Here is a 25567-nt window from a genome sequence, read left to right on the forward strand (position 1 = left end):
AAGTATAAATAGCCACCTTGTTTGCAAAATGAGACTTATCAAAAACAATTCAATAATTAAAATAATTATTTATCAAAGGGGACTTGTCAATGACAAGTTTCCTCACCAAGATCAATAATATAAAATCTATAGGCAACTCATTGTAAATATATCTTGCATTCCTTTACAAAAATATACAGAATATGCCTTCTTTTGACTAAATGCAGTTTGGATACTTGTATTAATGAGACAAAACCCTTATACTCATTATTTGTATTATTAAAAATTGTTAGTGCACATAATTAATTATTATTACTCTTTACTTAAGTTTACTCGGGTTAAATGCATTATCATATAGACACCTAGGAGTATGCGTAGTCATATGAGTTGTCTTGTTGACAACACATGAGTTTGCATATTCATTTGAGTTGTCATGTAGACAACATAGTTGCTTGCACTCCAATTGAGCACATGGTGTCTACAACATCTCTTTACGAGAGACACCTATGTAAGCTTATCCTCTCATCATTGCACAAACTCTTGTGCTCAATGGAGGATAATCCACTCTTGGTGGACATGTGCTTAGTTGTGAGGCTTATCACTTTGTTGACTCCTAGTCATTCTAGATGCCTTTATATATAGGTCCTTCTAGTGTGTATACATATGATATTCATTCTCATTATTGTTATTATGATCATCCATTATTGGTCCATATTGTGCTAGTGCTTGAGCTTCTTGATCTTGGTGTTATTTTTCCCTAAGGAAAATTCTTTCAAAAACCATATACAAAAAATATATGTAATTCTTTTGATGTCAAGTTCAAGGGAACACTTGAAGGTGCTTGACACCTTTTATCATGAGGTTGGAATGCAAATAAACACTAGCAAAACAAAAGTGATGATCTTCTCTTTGAAAAGAAATAGAAAGATGCAAAATAAAAAAAATTCAAATGCAAATACTCTAGATATAGTAAATGAGCACAAGCATCTTGGGATTAATTTCTGCAAAAAACTTAGTTGGGAAGCATGTAGAGAAATTTTTTTTAGGGGGGCTAGAAAACGTTATATTCCTTATAAAATAAATGTGGCAATGCAAAGTTATGGATTGAAAATCCAAGAAGTTTTTTCGGTTTATTGGTTACCACAATAATCCTTTATGAGTGTGATATACATGGAAAACACATGTTAGATTAGAAATGGATGCAAGTAGAGAGAATCTAATTTAAATGTTTGATCATAATTCACGTGAGATCTTATTAGTGGAAATGAGCATCTTTGCTTTAGAGGCTTTGTAAATGGTTTGGTTATGAATCTATCTAAAGAAAACTCAAAGTATGGAAAATAATTGTAAGCCTAACTTGATAATAGAAGAAACACTAGATAGAAGAAAGACCACATGGATAAAACAAAATATCAAATGGATAAAAAAAATGGAACACCAATATATCTTCATCAAAGGTCTAGCTAACAGTGAAGAAATAAAAAAGTGTGCGACGAATGAGCTCAAGAGTATCATATGGTCAAAACAAAGTGGGTGCAGAAAAATCAACTACATCAATGAAATGAACTCTAGAGAGATCATGGAGAGATAGCATATATATTAACAAGTATTAAATGGAGAGAAAAAAATGCCTATAATTCAACTTAGGACTAGCTCTTCCCATTTGAGGTGGTATGGATGATACCTAAGGAATTACATGAAGATATATTATGTTTATTTCACAACATGGTTGTGGTATAGATAAAGAGACACTTTATCACAAAGATCCCAACATTTGATGACATCATCTCTATCTATGAGGATATTTTAGAAGAGGACAATTTAGTTACCTTGTTTGAAGAAACACAACTAGTCATGCCAACAAACCTCATGATCAACATTTATGTCAAAGAGAATATTTAAAGAAGAAGTTCAAATTGTTTAAAACTTTGACACCTGATTATAAGGTGCACACTATTTTAAAGGGTCAAATGGCCTAACTATTAAAATCTTTCCTTCACTCATGCAATCCCCTTTGATACAAATATATGAAATTAAATGAAAGATTTTAACAACACCCATGAGACCAACATAGCATATGGGACCCACACACCCCTAGACAAGATATCAAGAAAATTAAACTAATTGTAACCTCTTATTTAAATATGATTTTTGATGGTGGATTTGGATCAATAGGTTTGCAATTCTGCGTAATTGATTTTCTTCAAATAAATAGGTTAGGCTGCCTACCCCTAAAACATCTGCATAATCGAATTTGATGTCATTGTTAGCTGATAATTTCATGATAAAATGATGATCTATTTTAATTGTCTCCATAATGCAACAAAGGGATGTCCTATTTTCCCTCTCTTGTTTTGGTATCAATCATCTACTAGTTTTCACACCTCAACTGGTGAAAGCTAATTTTATGTTGGCCTATAAGCATTTTTTCTCTCCATTACCATTTGCTCATGTGTGTGTGTGTGTGTGTGGTGCTTACTTGCAAGGTTAGCTTTTTTGAGATAGTTTTTTTTTTTGTTCATTTTGCTTTGACCATATGATACTCTTGAAATTTTCCTGGACAAATTTCTTTATTTATTCATTGCTAACTAGACACTCTTGAATGTTACCATCTTATTTTTTAATCCACTCATTGTTTTGCTTCATCAAGATGCTTTTTCTCCTATCTAGTCTTTCCTCCACAACTAACCAAGGCCAACAATTATTTTCCATATGTTGAGTTTTCATTAGGTAACTTAATAGTCAGTAGTGTCAAAGCTTCTAACGAGAAGGTGCCTATTTCTTCCAATAAGATCTCATAAGGTACTTCAGTTTAAATTTCAAGGTTATTGATGATATGAGGCTTATGACTCTATCTAGTTGTATCCTTTTTTAATCCAACATGTTGTTGCCCCAAATTTTACACCCATAGGGGATAACCAACGTATTTGAAAAACCAAACAACAATTCCTGGTCTTACAATCCAGTGACTCCACATTTGTATATTTATTTTGTAAAGAGTACAAGGCTTTTCAACCTCCTTGAATTCTTTTTTCTTTGCACATTCCCCAACTGAGTTTGTTTTGAAAATTGATCCCCATATATTTATACTCATTCACAACCTCTAAAGGATTTCCTTTGAAAAGGTACACATTTGACATCTTCCAATTCTTTTTTTTTTATAAAGAGAATATCATCACTTTGATTTTACTGGTGTTCACTTGCATTCCCTCTTCATGATAAATTTTTTTTCCAATGTTGTTACATGTTCTCTCAACCCATTGACTATTTTGGCTATCAAAATGAGGTCATCAACACACATAAGCAATTTTATTGCATAGCTAGCTAATTTGACTCTATCTCCATCTATCTTGTTTAGTCAATCTTCTAGCTTATCCATATAAAGCCTTAATAAAGTTGAGGAGAGTGGACACCCTTGTTTGACCCCAATGCCATTGCCAAATCATTCTGACATCTTATTTGCAGTTCCGATTTTAGCCTTTACTTATTCATAAAGTCTATGTATTGTAACCGTAAGCTTAGGAATTTTCAATTCTTCCATTTTATCGCAAAGTTTGTAGTGTGATACTCCACCAACAATCTTTTTAAAGTCCACAAAACACCAAAAAGCCTCAACACCTTGGGTGTTCCTTTTTTTTAAAACTAGGAATCTAAGAGTGACACCATGATCCATCATGGAATATTTTGGTCTAGGACTAGTGAGTCCCTTATCTCTTTTGCCCTCTACTCCACCCATTTGCTGATTTTTGCTCTACCATGCTACCAAATAGCTTACCAAATACAAGACTAACCACAATAGTTCAATAATTTGATGGATTATTTATGTCATCACTCTTCTAAAAAAGAATCACCACACAAAAACTTTTTAAAAATACAATTGATATGAGAGGCAAGAATATCCATGCCCATTTTAAAATATTCACCTTCTAGCCAACTAAAATTTTGTAAGCTCATATATATAACTAAGGCCTTGTTTGGTTGTAGGAATTGGGTGGGAAGAGGAAAATTTAAATACCAACATTTACCAATTTGAGGTTTGTTTGCAAAAATACATAATTAGAATTAGCATTCATGTATCCTAATTTGACCCCAAAATGAGCATAGGGGTGTTCCTAAAAAAAGGTGCAATACAAATAGCTTATTCTTATTCCACTTTTTAATAAACCCAATTTGATGGGTTCTTAGGTCTGTGACTTTGCCACTCGATTGCATTTTTGGACAATTTCCTCCGTTCATCAGCTATTTCCTCCATTTCATAAGATATAAATTAAGTCAACATTATTTAAAGCTTAACATGTGTTTTTTTTTAAATGACAAAAAAAACTAATATCAGATTTGATATATTTATAAACTTTAATAAAAGTATCGTTACAAATAAATCTTGTGTTTAATCTTATAATTAAAACTATGTTGAAAGATCATTTAAATATCATATTGTTGACCTTTTTTTTTGATGGAGGGTTGAGACCTGCGAGACAACCCAATGAGACACAAAGCCTACAAGCTACCAACCAATGAAGGCCGCCACATAGACTTTTTAGGGACACGATACGAGCCCACTCATGCCCGAAACCTCTTCGGCTTAGAGCCGAGGACTGAGGGGCATCCATGCTATCAAAATCACCCATGGCATGATCCTGACCTCATCCCTTATGATGTTGAAGCCTTGCACCCAACAAGACTTGATCCCTGGTGGGTTGTTTGTGAGCCATTCAACTTCACTAGTAGATCAAGGGCCCATTGACCATATTAATGACCTTGACTTATTTGTATTTTTAATTTTATTAAAAATATTAAAAATAAAATGATTTAAGTTTTGATCTTATAGTCAAATTTATACTTCTTATATTTAACGTTTAAATTTTTAGAAAATGTTATCAAATATTTATAATTAGAAATATTAATTTTGATTTTTTAAATGATAAACATAAATATTTAAAAATCTCACTTAGAATTTAAGTAGCTATAAACAATATTGAATATAATTATAAATTGAAAGAATTAAAATTATAATTTACAATATAATATATCTTTTGAATTTCTAAGGTTGTAGTATAATTTTCATTCATAAAATCAATTTAAAATATAAAATATAGGCTGTCTTAAAATAATTTGGCTTTTAAGAAATTAATAAAAAGCCAAATATTATAAATTAAAAATCTTATTTATTTAAATTTTTACCAAACTAAATTATTTTATTATTAAAATTAAAAAAAGGAAAAAAACTCATTCTAATTTTTATTTCAATTGTTGCAAACAAAAAAAGAATTCACATTTTCAATTCTTCTTTATGATCAACCAATAAAAATGTGAATGTACGTATACCAAGAAAAGAGCTTATTGGAACATAGATGAATGTCCCATTGAACAATTCTTGCACCCAAATGGACCAAAGAGTAAAGTTGCCCTCATCTTTGAACAATCTCAAATACATGTGAAGGACTGACAAGTATCTAGTGTTAATTCGGATGAAGGAGTTGGAGGAAGTGGATGTGGATGAGGAGGGAAACATGAGGAAATTCGTACCATGTCAGAATCGTGCGGGTTTGTAGAGCCATTGCTCCGATGACACCTACAACCTGGATATGCATTTCCATTCTCATTTTCTATACAGATCAACACGGTGTGCTTGTCCTACAGATTTCAGGTAGGAGGAAGAAGTGGATCTTTCTCAAACACTGTGTCCCTTTATTTGTAGGGCGCCCTGTAAGAATTGAGGGCTGCTGTGAGTCTCCCTCTGCACTGATATGTTTAGAGTACCCTGAACGCGACGAGGAGAGGGGTTCTACTACGATGAGGGCAATCGCCAAGGTCAATGAAGCAAAGGTATTTTTTATTAGGCTCTTTCCTTATTTTTGTTCAAGATTTTGCCTCGCTTTATATTATTGTAAAGTTTCGGTCTCGGGATGAGTATTTAGGGTTGGATTTGATGTTTGAACTAAGGGTAGCTGTGTGTTTAAACTAAATTTATAATGAAGTCAGCTTTGGTACGATAAAGTTGTGAAGAACCTTTTGTTAAATCGACAATATCGACCGCGACTTGTGGCTCATCATTAAGGCGTGCCTTTCTCATACGCTGTCCGCAATGTCGAGTAAAAATTTTGTAAGCATATTTCACGTGGACGCGTTGTGTTTCTCAACTGCTATGGATTGTGGAGTGGTAGCTTGATGCTTTAACTGAATTCTTATTAAGAGAGATCTAGCTACCGCAATTCACGTTAGTTGAAAGAGAGCTTCACAGAGAAATTCTTCGAAAACTTCAAGTCGCTAACTGGTTTTTTGCTGGAGAGTTAGAGCTTCTTCAATCTATAACAATCGAAATAAAGCCTGAGGAAGAAACTACGTAGAAAACTATTGATTGGACTTTCTTAACGTTCTAAGAAACTGTGTCGAAAATCAATTTTCTTAAGAGAGCTTGAATTCAATTGGAGTTTTGTTAGAGTTCAAGCTCAGGCACCCCCTAGTCAGTGAAAGATTCAAAGAGAGTTTAAAAAGAAATTCTGTAGAAAATCATGTCAAGATCATGGAAGCTTGTTGCCTCTTATATCAATTTTTGAGTTAACGCCCACACAATTCTTAGTAAGTCAAAGAAATATCCACAAAGAAACTGTATATAAAACCAACGTTTGGATTGTTCAAGTGTGTTATCTTCAACTAGATTTTCTTAAAGAGCTAAAACTCCCACAGTCCATAATAGTTGAAAGAGAGCTTGAATAATAATCTGTGTAGAAAACCTATACCGTGTCGATATTTCACTCTTCTTGGCAGCTGATTAGAAGGTTTAGTGTCTGACTGGAACTCTATTGTATTACTGAATTTGGGTGTAGAATGGTGATCTGTGTGCAGAAGAAATCAGTGGTTGCCTTTGGATTTTTCTCACAGGCGTCATGGTGGACTGGATTTAATGTTGGGTCTGATAGGAATGAATTGGCTTTTTGTGTTCAATTTGTTTGAGAAACAGGGTTGAAGTGCTTATTTTATGGGTGAATTGTAATGCTCATATCATTGTCAAATTGATACCTAAATTTACCGTTCAGTTTAGAGGATCTTTTGGCTAGAAGTCACATCTGCAGGGCATTGCCAAAATAGAGGGTGAAATCTGAAATGTGGAGCGATGAACTTAAAAAAGGGAAATAGTGCTAGTGTTGGCATTTGCGGCTAAGTATTGCAGAATATTTAGTTTCCTAGTGTTTTTGATGGGATGGATTGTGATCCTTCTACTTGGGTTAGATAAGTTCCTTTTGGTACAAGATGCTACTTAACATCTATTAGTTTGGTAAAATAATTGATTGATTAAAGAATGAGAAAGACACTCATTATATAGTTTACAAAGATGACGTTATTAGAAAGATTTTAATAATGAAAGAATAAATGAATATTGGAAACATTCTAATATTTACAAGATACACAATATTGACCATTAAAATAATAATAGATATGATATTTGGAGATATTATTCTTATATCCTTCCTTAATGGTCAATTTGTCAGTGATATCAAGGAGCTCCCTGAACTTAACAAATTTATCTAGAGGGAGTAACTTGGTGAGAATATTGACAATCTGGTCTACTACAGGAACATACTACAAATCCTTAGATCTATCTTCAACCAGTTGTTGGATGAAGTGACAATGAATGTCAATATGCTTGGTTCACTCATGGAAGATTAGATATTTGGCAAGTTTGAGTATCCCTTGATTGTCACAAAAGAGGGGTTACGGGCCTTCCTGTGACATATGGATGTTAGAAAGCATCTGACAAAGCTAAACTGCCTCAGAACTTGCATTAGTTGTTCCCTAGTATTATTCAATCTCCATCAAGGAAAGAGATACTGACTGCTGCTTCCTTTTGAACCAAGTGATATCGTCTGTATCTAAATTAAAGACATACCTGGAAGTGGACTTTTTGTCATCAACAGGGCCTCCCCATTTCGAGTCTATGTAATTGATGAGTTGGGGATCTTTGGTTCATCCATAGTAGATAACAAAGTGTAGTGTGCCCTTGACGTAGCATAGTATGTGCTTTGTTGTAACCCAATGATCTGAAGTAGGGGCTGTCATGAAGCGAGATCTGTAACTCATGACAGGGATGGGATTAGGCCTCGTGACGTTGAGGTAGATCAAATTGCCCATTAGTTGTTTGTGTTTAGTTTTGAACCAGAATAGCAAATAAGAAAGGATAGGTAATCGTAAAACACGGTACACCAGGGGAAAAAACCTAGTCACACCAAAAGATCTTTATTGAATAATCAATGGAACTCAATAGAAAGCTTACAAGCTTTAATTTGGAACGAATCCTTCACTGAGATTGTTAACACTTAACAATTACTCAAAATTATTGAAAAAACAGAGATCCTTTCTTTACACACTATATATATCATACACAACAGAATAATACACATATAATCATTGAGGTAATATCAACAAAGAAAGCTTGTCAGTAAAACTTCAAAAGTCACACACTATGTTCCCAACAACTTCAGTGATACTATCTTATTAGAAGAATGATAACCGATAACCAAAAATGGTGTTTCCCAAAAAGAAACCAAAACAACTCATACTTCACTAAGTAATACACACAAATTATATGATAAACAAAAGACAACGAAAACTCCCATCCTTTTGCACTCCAAGCAGCATGAATATGAATAGTTGACAGTTTATGCATATATATCCCTGTTCAATAACCACTTTGTTGTAGCTTAATCATTCGAAAAAGTTTTGCTAACCCTGCACTTGAAAAAACACACGCTCAGGAAGCTCTTGATCATTAAATTCATCCCCTAAAAAATGTTAGAACAATGTTTTCTTTGAATCACCATTACTACAATCAATTGCTGAATACAAAGTAATTGATGTGATGCTTTTTGGAAGTCCAAACAACAATAGTTACATATTATCGATGACAACCTCATAAACTTGGCGGTAGCTCATAATACCCATTGATGAGGCCCATGATGTCCACGGACGATGCCTAGTCATCTGATTAATTGAGGTATGTCATGCTTACTTGGTGATGATAAACATAGACATAAAACACGAAGGAAGCAACTCTTGTAAATGAACAATGATGAACGCCTAGCCCATGATAAAGGCAAAATAGCATAATGTAAACACGACATGCTTAATGCTTGAAGGCGCAAGACGAACATGAAAGGAGAGTCGTATATAGTTCGGTAGGAACAAGACATAAGAACAATGAGTCTTTTCTCAATACAGGTCAAAGATAAGATAAATTTAGTAATGTCCAACGAGAGACCACTAAGGATCTAAGGGGCTGGAAACATACAACAAGGCAAGCCTAGAAATGTACAACAAGGCAATAACCAACAACAAAAGTACCAAACGGTGTGCGTAGAAAGAACCAACAAGAAAGTAAAGAATAAAACCAGAGAAGGCTAAAACTAAATACTCCTCACATGCAAGAAGTAGTCTAGCATCGAAGGATACCATTTGGGGCAAAGCTATGCTCCAAATTGTCTTAAGAAGCCATTAGGGAGAGGGCGACATTGCTGAGTATGTCCTTCACAAGGTCTCACAAATGCAGCGTGAATAGACGAATGCTTGGGCGACCACTTCTTCCCTTGGGCAACAAACCTAGGAGCGAAGGAGGTGATGAACAGGTCCAAAGGTTGTGTTGATGGAAACAAAAGTTGCAAAGTGTGATCATGACAGTCCATCTTCGTAAAAAAAACTAGGTATAATATTTGCAACTCCAAATTATAACAAAGAACCAGGTATCACCATAGTCTGTCTTTGTAAGGATATTTTTTATGAGAAACCAAAGTAGATCACCACAAGTATATGGTCTCTCTTCATAGCTACAACATCTTTAACAACTTGAATACAAACTCATTCTCAATAAGAGGACCAAATTGGGTTGATAGCTTTAGACCAAACTCCATAGGCGTAGATGTAGATTTGCAGTCTCGCATTCTGAATTTGTTAAGCAGAGCCCAAGTATATTTAGACTAAGAGATAAAGATATAATGTGACTGTTGTCGAACTTCAACTCCTAGGTAGTAGTGTAGAAGCCCAAGGTCTGTGATGTGAAAAGATTGACATATATTATATTTGATCTTTTGAATCAAAGATGTTGAATTGCTAGTGATGATCATATCATCAACATAAATAACCAGAAGGATAATGTTACTACCAGTAGTCTTGACATACAAATTTGAGTTAGAAGGATTCCTCTAGAAACTCTTATCTATGAGGTACTTATCAATTTTCATGTACCATGCCCAAGGAGCCTATTTGATCCATAGAGTGCTTTCATCAATTTGATTACTTGGTATTTTTTACTAGCAATCTTGAATCCAGAAGGTTGTGTCATGTACGCCTCTTCCTGTAAATCATCATGGAAGAAGGCATTTATCGATTTGATGGACCTTCCTGTCACATTGCGCTGCCATGGCTAAGACTGATCTGATGGTGCTCATCTTTGTTGTCGAGGCAAAGGTCTCCTCATAAACAATTCCTTCATGCAGAGAGAAGCCTTTGACAACAAAACGAACCTTGTACTTATCTAAAGTACCATTAGGCTTGTATTTGATTTTGTTCACCCATTTGTATCCAATGGGTTTCTTTCTTGAAGGAAGATCTGATAGAACCTAAGTGTTATTTTTCAAAAGACTATGATGCTTAGTTTTCATAGCTTCTTCCTACTCAAGTATTCCTTTTGCCTTTGCATATGTTTGAGGCTCATACACATTGTGAATGCAGGCCAGGAGAGCAAAATGAACAGTCAGAAGGTTTTGACTTCTTCGAAGCAATTCTACCCCTGATGACTGAATTTGAGAAAGGCTGAAAGTTTGTGAACCAATCCCAACGATGAGAAGTGGCAGGAGGCACTTCATTCAATATACTAGGCAAAGGATTATACATTCTGCATGTCTTTTAGCCGTAAAGGCGTAAAAGGCAGACTCACCCTTCCTAGAGTGCTTCGTAACATGTGCTTTAGGCTATGAACTAGATTGCTTAGCTTGAGCAGTTAAGTGTTTACAACACTTCATATGACCAAACTTATGGCAATGGTTGCATTGAATATTTTTCTTCAGTGGGCCTTTTGAGGACTAAGAAGATGGATTCTGCTAAGAAGATTGAGAGATCTGATAGTTCCTTGTGTTCTTATGAACATAGTTAGTTGAGAAAACTTGGGTGTTTGAAGACGAGCTGGTATCACTACCAAATTTTTGTTTCCAGTGATCTTGCTGTAGAGGTATTATGCAGAGATCGGAAAATGAGACATCAAATGAGTGGAAGCAATTTGAGACTTTCAACAATGTGCACATAGGAAGATGAAATACTCTTCAAGGTGATCACACCATCACGTCTTCCTCCATTTTGGGACCAATGACTTCCAACTGATTTCAAATATCCTTGATTTCATTGAGATGATCCTACAGGGATACCTGTTCATCCATCCTGCAGGGATACCTGGTCATCCATTATGACCAAGAAGAGGATGTTCTTCTGGAAGAATGCACGGCTCTTATCCGAGGTTTCTTTACTAGAAGGAACTTGCGGGAGCTGATCATAAAGGACTGAAAGTTTGATGAGCACAACAGCGTGGGGATACCTGGTCATTCATTATGACCAAGAAGAGGATGTTCTTCTGGAAGAATGCACGGCTCTTATCCGAGGTTTCTTTACTAGAAGGAACTTGTGGGAGCTGATCATAAAGGACTGAAAGTTTGATGAGCATAACAGCTCTTTGATTTGCTTATCAAATTTATCCTGTTCTTTGCCTTCTTCCCAGGATGATTAATCTTGTCCAAAACAATGTTGTCAAGACAGCTGTATGAAAAAATCGTCATCATATGCTGTTTCCAAGTATTGTAGTTTTGCCGGTTGAATTTCTAACTGCCCTTGAGTAGAATATTTGTCAGAGTTGCCTTTGTAGAAAGCTAAGGTCAAAGGTGGTTAACCAAAATGGTGGCACAAATATGGAGGCAAATTATGTGCAACACATGCAAATCACATTGTGAATGAGGCTAATGTAGAATAACATGCACAAATTTTGAGACTGAGTTGCAAAATTCTGGGCACAGATCCTAAGGCAGAATGTTCAGATTCCAGAAGACCCTTTTTTTTGGAAAGAGGTCCAAAATATTCTTGAATAACCCACCAAAAATCTGCAATAAGATTTAAAATCGGATTAAAAAATCTGAGGATTATAAAAAACACCTAGTTGCCTAGCTGAGGGCTGTCCAAATGCTGAAAAATGAAGGCCTGGTCGCAAAGGAAATATAGAGGGTTTGTACAAACCCTAGGCGGCAGAAACCAAATCCTCAAACAACAAAAATGGTGGTTAAAAAATGCAGATGAAGCCTGTCAAAGTTGCAGAATACTCGTGAGTTAGCAGAGACGGGTCTGCTAATGAAATGGCACCCAGAAGATCGGACCATGAACTGCAAAAAAATGGTGAAAGATGCAGGAGAAAAACGGGACTGCGTGTGTTTTACTACAACCATAGGGATGGTTGTTTAGCACAAAAAAGCCCTAGAATGAAGCTTTGAAACCCAGATGATGCAAACTATAGTTGCATGTTGCAGAAAAAAAGACCAAGAAAACACATTGTGGAGAAAAAACGGCCCACGAGTTGTAGAAATAATCGCATGAAAAGCAAAAATGATGCTCCAATTCCAGGTGTGAGCAATAATGGTGTCAAAAATTGATGAAAAACAGGCCACATGGGTTGCAGATCGATCTGGAAAGGGGTGAATTAATGAGAAACAAACCACAGAAAGGGTCACCAGAAACCTACATGGGTTGCAGAGAGGAAGAATGAACGTGGGTTGGGAAAAGTATTTCCCTTGAACAGACCCATGAATTTCCAAACAAATCTGTTTGAAAAAAATGCTAATTTTTTTTCCAGATGAAAAGATTTTAGAAACAGATTTGTTTTTCAATCTTTGTAATAAATCCTGTTCTGATACCATGTTAGTTTGGTAAAATAATCAATTGATCAAAGAATGAGCAAGATATTCATTATATAGTTTACAAAGATGACTCTATTAGAAGCATTTTAATATTGAAAGAACAAAATAATTTAGAAACATTCTAATATTTACAAAATACACAATATTGAGAGTTGAAAGAATAATCAAGAAGATATTCAGAGACGTTATTCTAATAACATCAACAGACACCATACCTCACTCAAAAGCTGATTACTACTAAGTGCTACATAAATATGGAGACTGGGATTAGGGAGTAGACCCTTTAATGTTCTTCTAGCAGATTGGATGGACAGTTTAAATTTTATACAACTATCCACACAAACTTGTATCCCGCTTAAATTCGAATAATGTTTTTTCTGTCTCATCTATATGTGACATTTTGATTTAACATATATGCATTCATAGTGTAGCTGGAACTTTGGCTATTATATTGGTAATCTACTTTTTTGTCACCTGACCATTCTCTGCTGATAGAAGTCCAAATTGTGAAAAACATCCAATTAATTGTAAATTGTCTGTTTACATGATTTTTACCCTTAAAAAATTCCTCTTCTATCATTAAATTGGCAGGAATGATTTTGGAACACTTTTTTTCAAAAAATATGTAAAAAAATGCAGTTCAATCAGCAGAAATCCGACTAATTGGGAATCACTGTGATTTTTTAACAATTTATGTTGTCATTTGGGCAAATTTTACAACATAAAAACAGTTTGAATGAGTGTTTTCTACATAATTTTTATTATTTCTCAAGCACAAGCTTGCATAGTTACTATGAGCATTTCCAAGCAGAGTTTGCTTATCACATTCCAGCGTTGTAGTAATAAACTCATCAAATATGAAATTAAGGTATTTGGAAACACTTTCTACACTAGCCTAGGAGGGTAGTTATGTGTAAATATTCATGTAGGAGAAATCAATCTCCCAGAATCTACAACCTGCCATAAAACCTTCACAAAAGAGAAATATTTCACCAGAAATAAATTATTATATTGATATACAGAACAATGTACATAACCTTGCTTGTAAAAGCAAAAGGAATAAACCGGTAGGCAGATGTAACCATACAACTACCAGAAAACTAAATGCACCTAATTATTAATGCCTAAGTAAAACTTAACTAATTTACTCGGACAATTCATGATCTTTATAGTTACAAGAATGGAAACACATGAAAAGTAAAACAATATACCACAGCATGAATGTTTACATGGGCAAAACCCCTCCAGGAGAGAATTCTCACACTCAACACATAAACCAACTGTATTATCAACAACAAAACTCACAATACAATGTTAGAGACGTGCCCTTATAGGAGTATTTTGTACATTCAACTTAGGGCGATTCTGGCAACCTGACAATACTTGCAAACAGCCAAACAACCAATTGCCATACCCCATCTCCCAGCATCAATAAATACTTGAATCCTAAATCACAAACCATGAGTGGGTTTACAAAACATGGGACAAATTTAAAGAACCAAATTCCAACACCCTTGTTTGTCAGGTCTTCCAAGCTATTTTTAGAAGATGATTTTACAATTGTCATAACCTGTCATTTGTAACTCCCCAATTTGGAATGATAATTAATTGATTCAATGGAGTAATTACATAGGAGATGAAGGATCCTCAAATAAGGAAATACAAAGATGATGTTTTTAAAATAAACAAACATTAACTGAGAACTGGAATACAAATATACTAAAATATCTAACTGACTAGGTACATTAAATGACCATATGTCTGAATTTACATTAAGTGACCAGATACATTTGAAGATACATTAAGTGACTTAAATGATCATTAGGAGGTAAATAATACAATATTAATTTAATACCCTCTCGCAATGATCAATTAATTAACAAACTACCCTATAATAGACAGAATTTGCAGGTAATTTTGCCACAAACTCCTAGAAGGCTGCCTCTTTCTCATCATAATACCCTGCAACATGAGCCTACTTTTGAGACCCTCTTTGGTGCTGCAAAATTTCTGGATGTGACCAAGTTTATCGTGATCCTTCAAATGTGATGTCGGGTAAGAAAGCTATCCGTACCTTTATCCAAAGGCACCCAGATGAGCTTCAAAATCTTCATAACTTTGGAAAACAATGATTTTATTATGAAGTAATTGGAAAATATTTTCTTGATATTAACAGAGACCGAGAGGTCAATATATACAAAAGAATAAAATGACATTTCCTTAGGAAAAGAATTGTAAAGAATAGAAACATTATATTCTAGCTAAAAGAAAGCTAAAGAAAGCTAACATATAATTACAGACTAACTAATATTAGAAACATTCTAATATTTACAATAGATTACAAATAGATAACCATTAACTAATGATGGAAGCTTGTCTATTATTGTAATAGCCTCCCTTAATGGTTAATCTATCCACAACACCATGCTGCCTTTTGAATTTAACAAACTTATCAAGACCAAGAGGCTTGGTGAGAATGTCTGTAGCTTGATCCGTGGTAGGAACATACTGCAAGTCTATTGTCCCGTCTTCAACCAATTGTTGTATGTAGTTACAGTGAACATCCACATGCTTGATTCGTTCATGGAAGACTAGATTTCGTGATAACTTGATAATGCCTTTGTTATCAACAAACAAAGTGGTCGGTCCTGCTAGTGACATCTGCATATCCCCAAGCATCTGACGAAGCCAAACAACTTCACAACTTGCCTTGACTGTCCCTCTGTATTCAGCCTCTGTAGAGGAGAGAGAAACTGCCTGCTACTTCTTATTGGTCCATGTGATGACACTAGATCCCAAACTGAACACATCCAAAAGTTGACTTCTTATCGTCAACAGAGCTTGCCCAATTTGAATCTGTGAACCCACTGAGTGTAGGATTAAAACTCTGAGAGTAAAGAAGTCCATAATTTGAAGTGCCCTTCACATAACAAAGCACATGCTTTGCTGTCATCCAATGATCAACCTTAGGAGCTGTCATAAAATGTGAGATGTAGTTGACTGTGAAGCTAATATCAATCATAGTAGCAGAGAGGTAGATGAGGCGGCCTACTAGTTGCCTGTTTGTAGTATCATTAATGGGAGGAGAATCAACTTGGTTTGATAACTTGAGACCTTTCTCCATGGGTGTAGATGTAGGCTTGCAATCTTGCATACAAAATTTGTGTAACAAAGTCTTGACATATTTGGACTGAGAGATGAATATACTAGAAGACTATTGCCAAACTTCAATACTTAGGCAATAATACATGATTCCAAGGTCAGTCGTATCAAAAGATTGACATAAATTTTGTTTGATTCCTTGAATCAAGCCAAACTACCAGTGAAAGATCAGAAAGGACCTAGGTGTTATTCTTCAGCAGGCTCTAGTGTTTAGATGTCATGGCCTATTCCTACTCTTGAATTCCTTTAGCCTTCAAATATGTTTGAGGTTCAACTTCAAACACACTGTGAATGTTTGCAATGAGAGAAAAGTTAACAAACTCTATAGGTTTGCTCTTTTTCTGAGCAATTTTCCCATCGATGAGCTCATCATCACGAAGATCAACAAGTGTCTTAGCCCACCACTTAGGTCGAAGAGGAGAATGATCAACATTAGTATTACGAGATGCTCTATGATCAAGTTCCTCATCTGAAGAATCTAGATCAAACTCAAGTGAAGCATCTACAAATTTGGGTGATCTTGCAGGAGAAGTTGGAGGTGTCTATACAGGGATCACTAGTATAACTGGAGTTGCAGGAGCTACTCAAGCCCTCCCATTAGGTGGGCCTAATGGAAGCCTAACTCTAAAATCAGGAGCTTTCTTAGGTTGGTTTGCTGGATTAGGAACAGGAGAAATAGGCATGAATGGTCCTTGCTGCTGATCAAAGACTACGTCATGACTGTACATGAGACGAGATGTCTTAGTGTCGATTAAGCTGTAGGCTTTGTGAAGACCACTATATCCAACAAGCATGAGTTTCTGACTCTTGGCATCCAACTTGGTGCATGACACATTAGGGATCCAAACAGAAGCAAGAGAGCCAGAAACCTTAAGGGCCCGTTTGGTAGCTAGAATTAGAATGGAATTGGCATTTGGAATTCTAAAATTTTTCTAATCCATTTTTGGGGTCCGCACAATCGGAATTGGAATTGGGAAAAAGTAGAATTAGTTATCCCCATTTGACCCCCAAAACAAGAATTCCAATTTCCTTCAAAATACTTGTTATTTGGAATTCCCGTTTTAATTTCCATTTTAAATCCCATTTTTTGAAAATGAGGGTTTCAGCTAAAGTAAAATTTAATTAGGTTTGACATCCGGATGCCATTTGGGCAATGGCCATTGCTTTCAAAATATTTTCAATTTGAAGAAATCTATCCTAACAAAAACTATGGAGCAAGCGGGCGATCTCACAGGATTGGGAAAGGCATTGTCTTGAGAATTTAAAGGCGGTTTAAACTCGAAGGGTGCCATGGAAAAAGCGAGACCGTTGGCTGGTGAAGTTTTCCTAGAGTATTTATTAGGTTGCATGCACAGATAAGTTTCCCTATTCTTGCAGAGTCACAATCCAGATGAAGACAAGTGCACAAATTTGACATGCTGCGAGAGATTGATGACAACTATGGGAGACATGGTTGCAACCATCTTTGCAATCTTCTTTCCCGACCCAACGAAATAAGGCCATGATGATTTCCTTGACAAATACAATGCAAAAGAGCTTGTTAAGGTCAGAATCAATTTTAAATCAGGGTCAGATAAAATCAAATTTGACAAGCATTCAAACACTCTTTTTCTTCCCATGATTGTGATTTCAGATACCTACATAGAAGTGATGATGAGGAATTTTCTTGCGTTGGAGTTCAACAACCCTAATCAGCAGAAACATGTAACACAATACGTTGAATTGATGGACTTCCTGATCGACACAGCTAAGGATGTTGCCTTGCTGCGGAAAAAGCCATGTGTTTGATAGACACAATGTAATGATAATGGATAAGGACATAGCTAGGATGTTGGACGACATGACAAAGCCTTTGTTTTTTGCAGGGTTTCTGGAGCACGCACAAGACCTGAAAGCTAGAATCAGGGAAACCCTAATCAAGAATTATTATAAGAGAAAGATAAGAAATATTTGTGTTGAGTTTCATGGGGAGCATTTGTCGAGACCGTGGAAGGCATTGGCGTTGTTGACTGCAATTCTTGCGGTCGGCCTCACCGCAACACAAACATCAATTCGCCAATGACAAACTGGAAATGTGTGCTGAAATTTGCCAAAGTGTTTGAAAACTTATTCCACCATATTTTGAACCAAACGGGCTTGGGATAACAAATTCTGAATATCAAATATTTTTAAGTTCAAACCAAACAGTCCTAAAACAAATTCCAGAAACCATAATTTGGATTTCAAGTTCCAGAATCCCAAATCAATGATTTCAAATTCTAATTCCTAAATCATATTCTAGCAACCAAACGGGCCCTAAGTGACTGATTCTGGGCTTGCGACCTGACCAAGCTTCTTCCGGAGTCTTACCTATGACCGCTATTGTTGGTGACTAGTTCAAAAGATAAATTGCAGTGTTAGCTACTTCTGCCCAAAACTTATTTGGAACATGCCTGTGTTCTACATTGAGTGAGCCATCTTGATGATTGTTCTGTTCCGACACTCAACTACAGTGTTTTATTGCGGTGGGTGGGGTGTGGTTAACTAGCGTTTGATGCCATGAGTATCCAAGAAGCTAGAGAATCCATTAGAAAAAAATTCTCCCCATTGTCTAACCTAAGAGTAATAATAGATTTCCTAGACTCTTTTTCAACTAAAGGTTTAAACTTCTAAATGACAAGAAATGCGTCTGATTTCTTTTTAAGAAAATATACCCACATTTTTCTATTGAAATCATCAACGAACAACAAAAAATACCTAGACCCAAGAACAGAAGGAGTGGCTATAAGGCCATAGATATCGACACGAACAAGCTAAAGTACTTGAGAAGCTCGCTATCAATCGCCATTGGTGAAATGTGTGCGATGTTGCTTCCTAGCTTGACTTGCATCACAAACTCCAAGCTACTGAGTCTAATCTCTGGTAAACCAAGGACACTCTCTTCCTGAGCACACTGAGAGAGATAATGCACATTTAAGTGCTCATATCACTGATGCTAAAGTGTGCTAACAGAAGACCACTAAGCAGCCATAGCTAAGTCCCAAGAATCAATAGAATTAGTAAGTCAGAAAAGGCCATGATCTTCAAGACCCACGACAACAATAGATTGAGTCGCCCTATCAATGATGGTACACTAATGTGAACTAAAGGTGACATCCAACTGTGGAGAATGTCACAACAATTGATTGACTGAGAGTAGATTTAGTTCCCTCTGTGGAACATAGTACACATCGAGGAAAATGAGATTCCTCCTAGCAGATTTAATTTGAATGTTTCCTTTGTTGAAAACTGTGTACTCTTCTCTGCCACAAAAAATAATAGAATTCAAATAAGGTTGGTAGTCAGTGAACTAGTCTCCGCTGTGGGTGAAATGATGAGAGGTACTTGAATCAATATACTAGGCAGACGACTTCACATGATTTATAGGTCTTTTAGCCATGAAGGTGTAAAAGACAGATTCGGTCTGCTCAGTGTGCTCTACATTGTTCACTTTGGGCTGCGAACTTGATTTTCTTAGATTGGGAAGCTAAGCGTTTCTGACATTCAACCCTCATGTGACCAAACTTGTGACTATAGTTGCATTGAATGTTCTTCTTCTGGGAGCCTTTTGAAGTTGGAGTAGAGGACTTTTGCTGAGAAGACTGCTGAGATTGCTTTTAGTCTTTTGAAAGGATTTAGCAGCAAAGGCTTGCTTTGTGAGGTGGAGCTGGAATTGCTATTGAACTGTTGTTTCCACCAATCTTGCTAAAGCAAGAGTGTGCAGAGATCTGTGAATTTCAAATCAACACCAAAAGAAGTGATGTTGAGAGTCTCGAGAAAATGTTCATAGGACTTGGGATAACTCCTAAGAGTGAAGACCACAATGTCCTCTTCCTCCATCTTACAACCAATTGCAAGCAACTGATCACAGATTTCCTGAATCCTATTCAGGTGAGCTTGGAGCGATGTTTTCTCATCCATGATAATAGAAAACAAAATGTGCTTAAAAATGAAAGCTCTGGTTTTGGTAGAAGTCTCATGAAGATTCTTGAGATGTGCCCATATCTTGGTAGCTGTCTTGGCGGATGGAATCTGAGAGAGCTGTTCATAAGCTATAGATAATTTGAGAAGAATCACCGCCTCCTAATTATTTAGATCCCATGTACCCTGATCAGTATGAGGGGCAGTCGGACGCTATGTAACACCCAAAACAATCTGATTAGTATTCCAATATTCAAAAATTGCTATTATTTGCTACTTTCAAGTGCCATAATTCTGACCATTGAATTTTGAATTGCTCTCGAGCTGAATATTAGTCAAAGATGCCATAGCATGTCATGAAAATCTATGAAGACATGTACTTTGAGGCAAAAAAACAAAGGACCCAAAAAATTTGAAGGGGTACCCAAAAGAGCTCGAAAAACTCAAAAAGAAAAATAGACAACCTAGTTAAGATCTCGAAAAAGTAAAACCCACTAGGAATTTGTAATTTTTTTTAATCCGGTACAGAATGTTAGGGTTTTGAACATAAACGATCGTGTTGCAAAAAAATCACAAAATATGGTGGAAATGTGCAGAAAAAATAGATGGCAGCTACAAAAAAATGGCCATAAGAAGCAGATATCACAGAAAATAATTTTGCAAAATATTGCTCTAATAATTTTGAACAAGAAATTATAATTTATTTTGAAAAAATTCAAAGAATTGGCTTTGATACCATATTTCAAGTAATTGGAAAATATTTGCTTGATATTAATAGAGACCCAGAGGTCAATATATACAAAAGAAGAAAACGATGTTTCCTTAGGAAACGATCGTAAAGAATAGAAACATTCTATTCTAGCTAAAAGAAAGCTAAAGAAAGCTAACAAATAATTACAGACTAACTAATATTAGAAACACTCTGATATTCGCAATAGATTACAAATAGATAACCATTAACTAATAATATAAGTTTATCTATTATTGTAATAGATTTTGCCAAAAATCATCAAAAGCAACAACACCCCCAAACATTAGTTAGCTCTAATACATTTGTAGTAACAATGTTCACCCTTGAAACTTGAGGTATGATCCAAAGCACTTGCCAAGAAAAAATTGTCAAAACATTTTGTTGAAGACATCGCATTTTGTGTAAAAATTGCCTAAAAGCTTCATTTGAGGAAAAAAAACCAGGAAAACAACATTTTATTTGTGTAAATCGTCAAAAAAATGGCAAACTTATGACAAAGGAAACCATGATTTTTGGGAAATTTTGAGAAAAAAAATTGATAAACCCTCCATCCATAAATTTTGTGGAAAAAAAATCAGAAAACCCTCTCTTCGTGAGCAAGCATGGAAACCCTTGGATGTGACAAGCAAAACCTCTGGAAAGCATAGTTTTTAGATAGAAAATCCTTTCTCTCAGTAGAAAAATCTTTGGAATTCGCAAAGAAAACCTTCAAAGTCTTTAGAGTTTTGTAATTTCAAAACCCTCATTTTTGAAACCTTCATTTAAAACAAAAACAAAAACGTAAGAACCAATCTTACAAATTTCTTAAAGAATTATGAGATTCTTCACAACTTCTCATAAAAAATGGTAAAAATTTATAGAATTTAATTCCAAGTATGAAACTACGAAAACTAACCTATGGGCTCTAATACAATGAAATGATAATTGATTGATTGAATGAAGTAATTATATAGGAGACATGCTTTTAAAATAAGGAAATACAAAGATGATGTTTCTATGAGAAACAATTGTTAACTGAGAACTAGAATTGAAATATACTAATTTATCTAACTGCCTAGATTCTTTGACTTAATTGATCATTATGAGGTAAATAATATAATATTGTACTAATACAATATGGGTACCCCAAGTTTATATTTTTCAACGCATTCAAAGATGTCTCTTAGCTTGTCATAATGTAGGATAAGATTCTAATGTGAATCTTTTGTAATCTTGTTCTTCTATATCATATTAATCCATCATAAGTAACCCTTGTCTTACAATGTCATAAGCGCTCTTACACACCACGATGACACAAGATGTTCTTACAACCTTTTACACACATTCTAAGATGTCAATACGTGGCAAAGAGCATGGTTGAAAAACTCGCTAATTGCATAAACTTGCCAAGGCTTGAAAAAAGCTTGGCAACTCAAACTTAAGTTTAATTAGAAATGCATTTTTTTTGCAAAATTGAATCAGGAGATGAATTCAATGAGTCAATATATCAACACATAAAAGAAACATGTTGACTCTAGATATATTTGATTGATTAAAATGCAAATTGGGGTACAAAATGGTATTCTTATGTGGAATGGTGATAGCTGGTAGCGTGATGGTCTAAAGCAAAATTAAAATAGAAAATTTTATTTTGTAAAGCTAAAAGTAAATACAACATCAAAACATTTTACATCTTCCTTTTTGGAGCTCTAGTAAAAACTAGGGAAGAGGTAGAACTAGAGGGTCTAGTCTTAGAAATCCATTGTGGTTGTGCCTCCTCACATGGTGTAACTCGTTTTGGTTGGACCTCCAATCCTAGATGTAGATATTGCTGGCATTGCCAATAACTCATCATCCTTAACCTCCTTGCACTCCTCGATGTCATCCACTATAAATCCAAATACATTCCACTCCTCCATACTTGCCTCTCCATATAATAGATATCATCCTCGGTAAACAATGAAGGTTGCTCCAGCGGTGTCCAATCATTGTAAGGATCTATATTTGTTGAACATGCTGAATAAGTGGGGGGTGAATAAGTTATTCTCATACAAACCATAAAACTTTTTCTCTATCGGTAAATATATAAACAACAATAATAACAACTTCTGATCTATTAGTTAAGCACATTAAACATTCACAGATGTGAATATGAAAACAAAGGAACAATGACATGGAGAACACCAAGATACGTGGAAACCCAAAGTGGGAAAAACCATGGAGAAGTTAATTCTCTTGAAATGAGCACAAGTTAAGGTGACTTTTACAAAGGCTTATTGCTGCTTTTGCTTACTACAAGTTAGTTCAGTGTCGATCAACTCACTGCTAGTCAGACTAACTACCCTTATATAATTGAGATAGCACAACAAAGTACAAACTGATATAGTTTGCATCTAGATATGCATGAAGAATTCAACAGTTAAGCTCAGCCACCGCCAATAGATGCAATTATTTGATCCACTATTATCGGTATGTAAGCCTTCTTTTGATCTTCAAATAGTTGCCTCAAAGATTTTTGCTCACATATACCATTGTTACTAATTCACATGATACATTTCACACCATGCATTCATACCTCTCGGATATAAAAGATCTTTGCATATATAGGTATTTGCTCATACATCTATTAGCCCACACCAAATGTGGTGATGATCCCACAACAAAAGATATTATTACATTTAATGCATAACATCTATCCTAAATCCAGGACATACATATCAACACACTACAACATGACCCATAGATTGGTCACACTTAAGATATTACGATGCTTATTACAATTGCCGAGATTTGAATACCACAATCAAATCCAAAAGATGAATTGTGAAATATCTAAAATCACTACGAGAAGAATCTTGATAAAACTAATGTAGCTGATAAACCCAAAACCACGGGATGAGCTGCACCAATGTCCAGTTATCTGAAATACTTGAAGAAACATTGTAACCAAATCAATCACCAAAAGTCATTAGACTATTTCATGTATAACTGAACACTGAAAGCACACAAGTGCATTGAACTATATGAGTCATGAACTTGCCTTGAAGTACCAAGGGACATGTGTGGTTTTCACAGCATCGACCCATTGCAAATGGAGACCCCCTCTTGTTTCTTTAGCAAGTAGGATTTGTTGGCTTAGGTGGTTTTGTTTACTGTACAGGGTAAAAGGATATTTATCACATTAGTAGATTAAGATGTAACCATAACAGATACTTTATTCATATACACAATATGCACTCCAAGTACGGTGTTTACAATGATAATGATTATGATGTTTCAATAGTCCCTACGGATGATGTACATATACTTTCCCAAAGGGGTGACTCAATTGTTACACGCCTTTTTGGATACAATTCTACCCGTCGACGACAATATAGAATTTATCGACAACATCGTCCCCCCTAAAAAGTAAAGTCATCTCCGAACGACAAAATAAAGACAACTCTTACAACAAAAACCAAAACAACTAATTACATCAAGACTTAAACAAATAAGAAGAGGGAAGCATCCCTGGTGTAGTAGACGTCCATGCTCTAAGCTCGTCCAACTCTACTTGAAGTTGATACAGTTGTCATGTCTGTACTTTCAAATCTGCTTCAACCCCCTTCTGTAGCTCCAAGGTTGACTGCATCATTTCAGCAATCTCTCCAAGCTCCTTCTCCATTGCCACCTTCTCTTTTTCTGCTGCCACCTTCTCTTTCTTTGCTGCCACTTGATGTAGCTGACTCTGTCGGGTCAAAAGTGCTGCCTGCTCGGATTCCTAGGCTGCCCTCTCTATGTCTAGTTTCTCTTTCATTGTTGCTACCCTAGCAGCTGACTCCTCTCGAGCCCTCTCTGCTGTTGCCTGGTCTTCCTAGCTCCTTCGAAGGGTATAATAAGCATACATGTGTATCCAGACTATCTCCTCAAGTCAGAGTCTCAATGCAGCTCTCCATGCTCATCTCCCTCGTAGTGGCCCAATCCTAGGGCATCTTCGTAGTCTCCACACTTGGCCATCTGCGTTGCTCAAAACAAACTATAAAGGCTGCTGGACATCCCACTCTGATGAAGGATATGATGCTCTCTAACTCCTTTACAACTGAGTCGAAGGCAAGTGTCTGTGCAGAGGTCACCGCTTGGCGAGCACGAGTTGCTACATTAGCGGGAAATTTCTCCTCAACCTCTCCCACCTTTGTCTCTGGCCCCAGTGAAGGCTGCTGCTAGGCACCCATGGCTGTCTCCACTGCTTCCGTCATTCGGTCAACAATGCTATGTGGCATCCCATTGGTCTGTGTTGGGTGACTCTCCTCCATTTGTGTCTGTAGAGGATCTCTTTTTGAAGCCGCCTCTTGCGCAGGTGTGAGAATGCCTGTCACTTGTGGTGTTGGCATATGGTTAAATCTCATACTCAAATACAAGCTCAACCTCTAAACTCTACTATCTTTGTCTGGCTCCTTCAACGGTGCTAGTAATGCTACATCTGTCGTAACCACTCCAATCGAACCTACCACATCTAAGTGGACACTAGACGTCCTCAAACCCTCGCCTGTTGGTATCTCCATCACTCCCTCCTGAGTGTCTATCTCCTCATTTGGAATAAATATATTAGCCCTTGCCTTTGGTACGACTAGCAAATCCTCTTGAGTAGGCTCCATCATTACCTTCGGAACGATTGTCATCGTCGGCGATGACGAATGTGACTTTGTCTCCCCTACGGCTATGGCCTCTGGAATGGGTAGTGCCTTTGTAGCTGGCTGAGTCGCAACTGTAGCCAGAGTCATCACCAGTGGCAGTCTGAGCTGACCAAACCTTGGAATGCTATGCAACTATTGGAACC

The 25567-nt window shown here is 36.0% G+C and overlaps 1 protein-coding gene across 6 annotated transcripts in view; it reads left to right on the top strand.

Annotated features, from left to right (window-relative positions):
- Positions 1-5329: 5329 nt before the first annotated feature.
- Positions 5330-25567, top strand: part of LOC149538186 (uncharacterized) — a 102683-nt gene continuing 82445 nt past the window's right edge. For 5 of the 6 annotated variants that reach the window (XM_089799576.1, XM_089799577.1, XM_089799574.1 and 2 more), the window contains exon 1: positions 5330-5805. In XM_089799576.1, coding sequence (XP_089655702.1) covers positions 5545-5805 — 261 coding nt within the window. In that variant the 5' untranslated portion in view covers positions 5330-5544. The remainder of the gene's footprint in view (positions 5806-25567) is intronic. The other variant, XM_089799578.1, reaches the window with a different exon arrangement.

Source organism: Cupressus sempervirens, chromosome 9 (assembly GCF_028749045.1).
Source record: "Cupressus sempervirens isolate cs-2001-9-10 chromosome 9, ASM2874904v1, whole genome shotgun sequence".
Classification (NCBI taxonomy): Eukaryota; Viridiplantae; Streptophyta; class Pinopsida; order Cupressales; family Cupressaceae; genus Cupressus; species Cupressus sempervirens.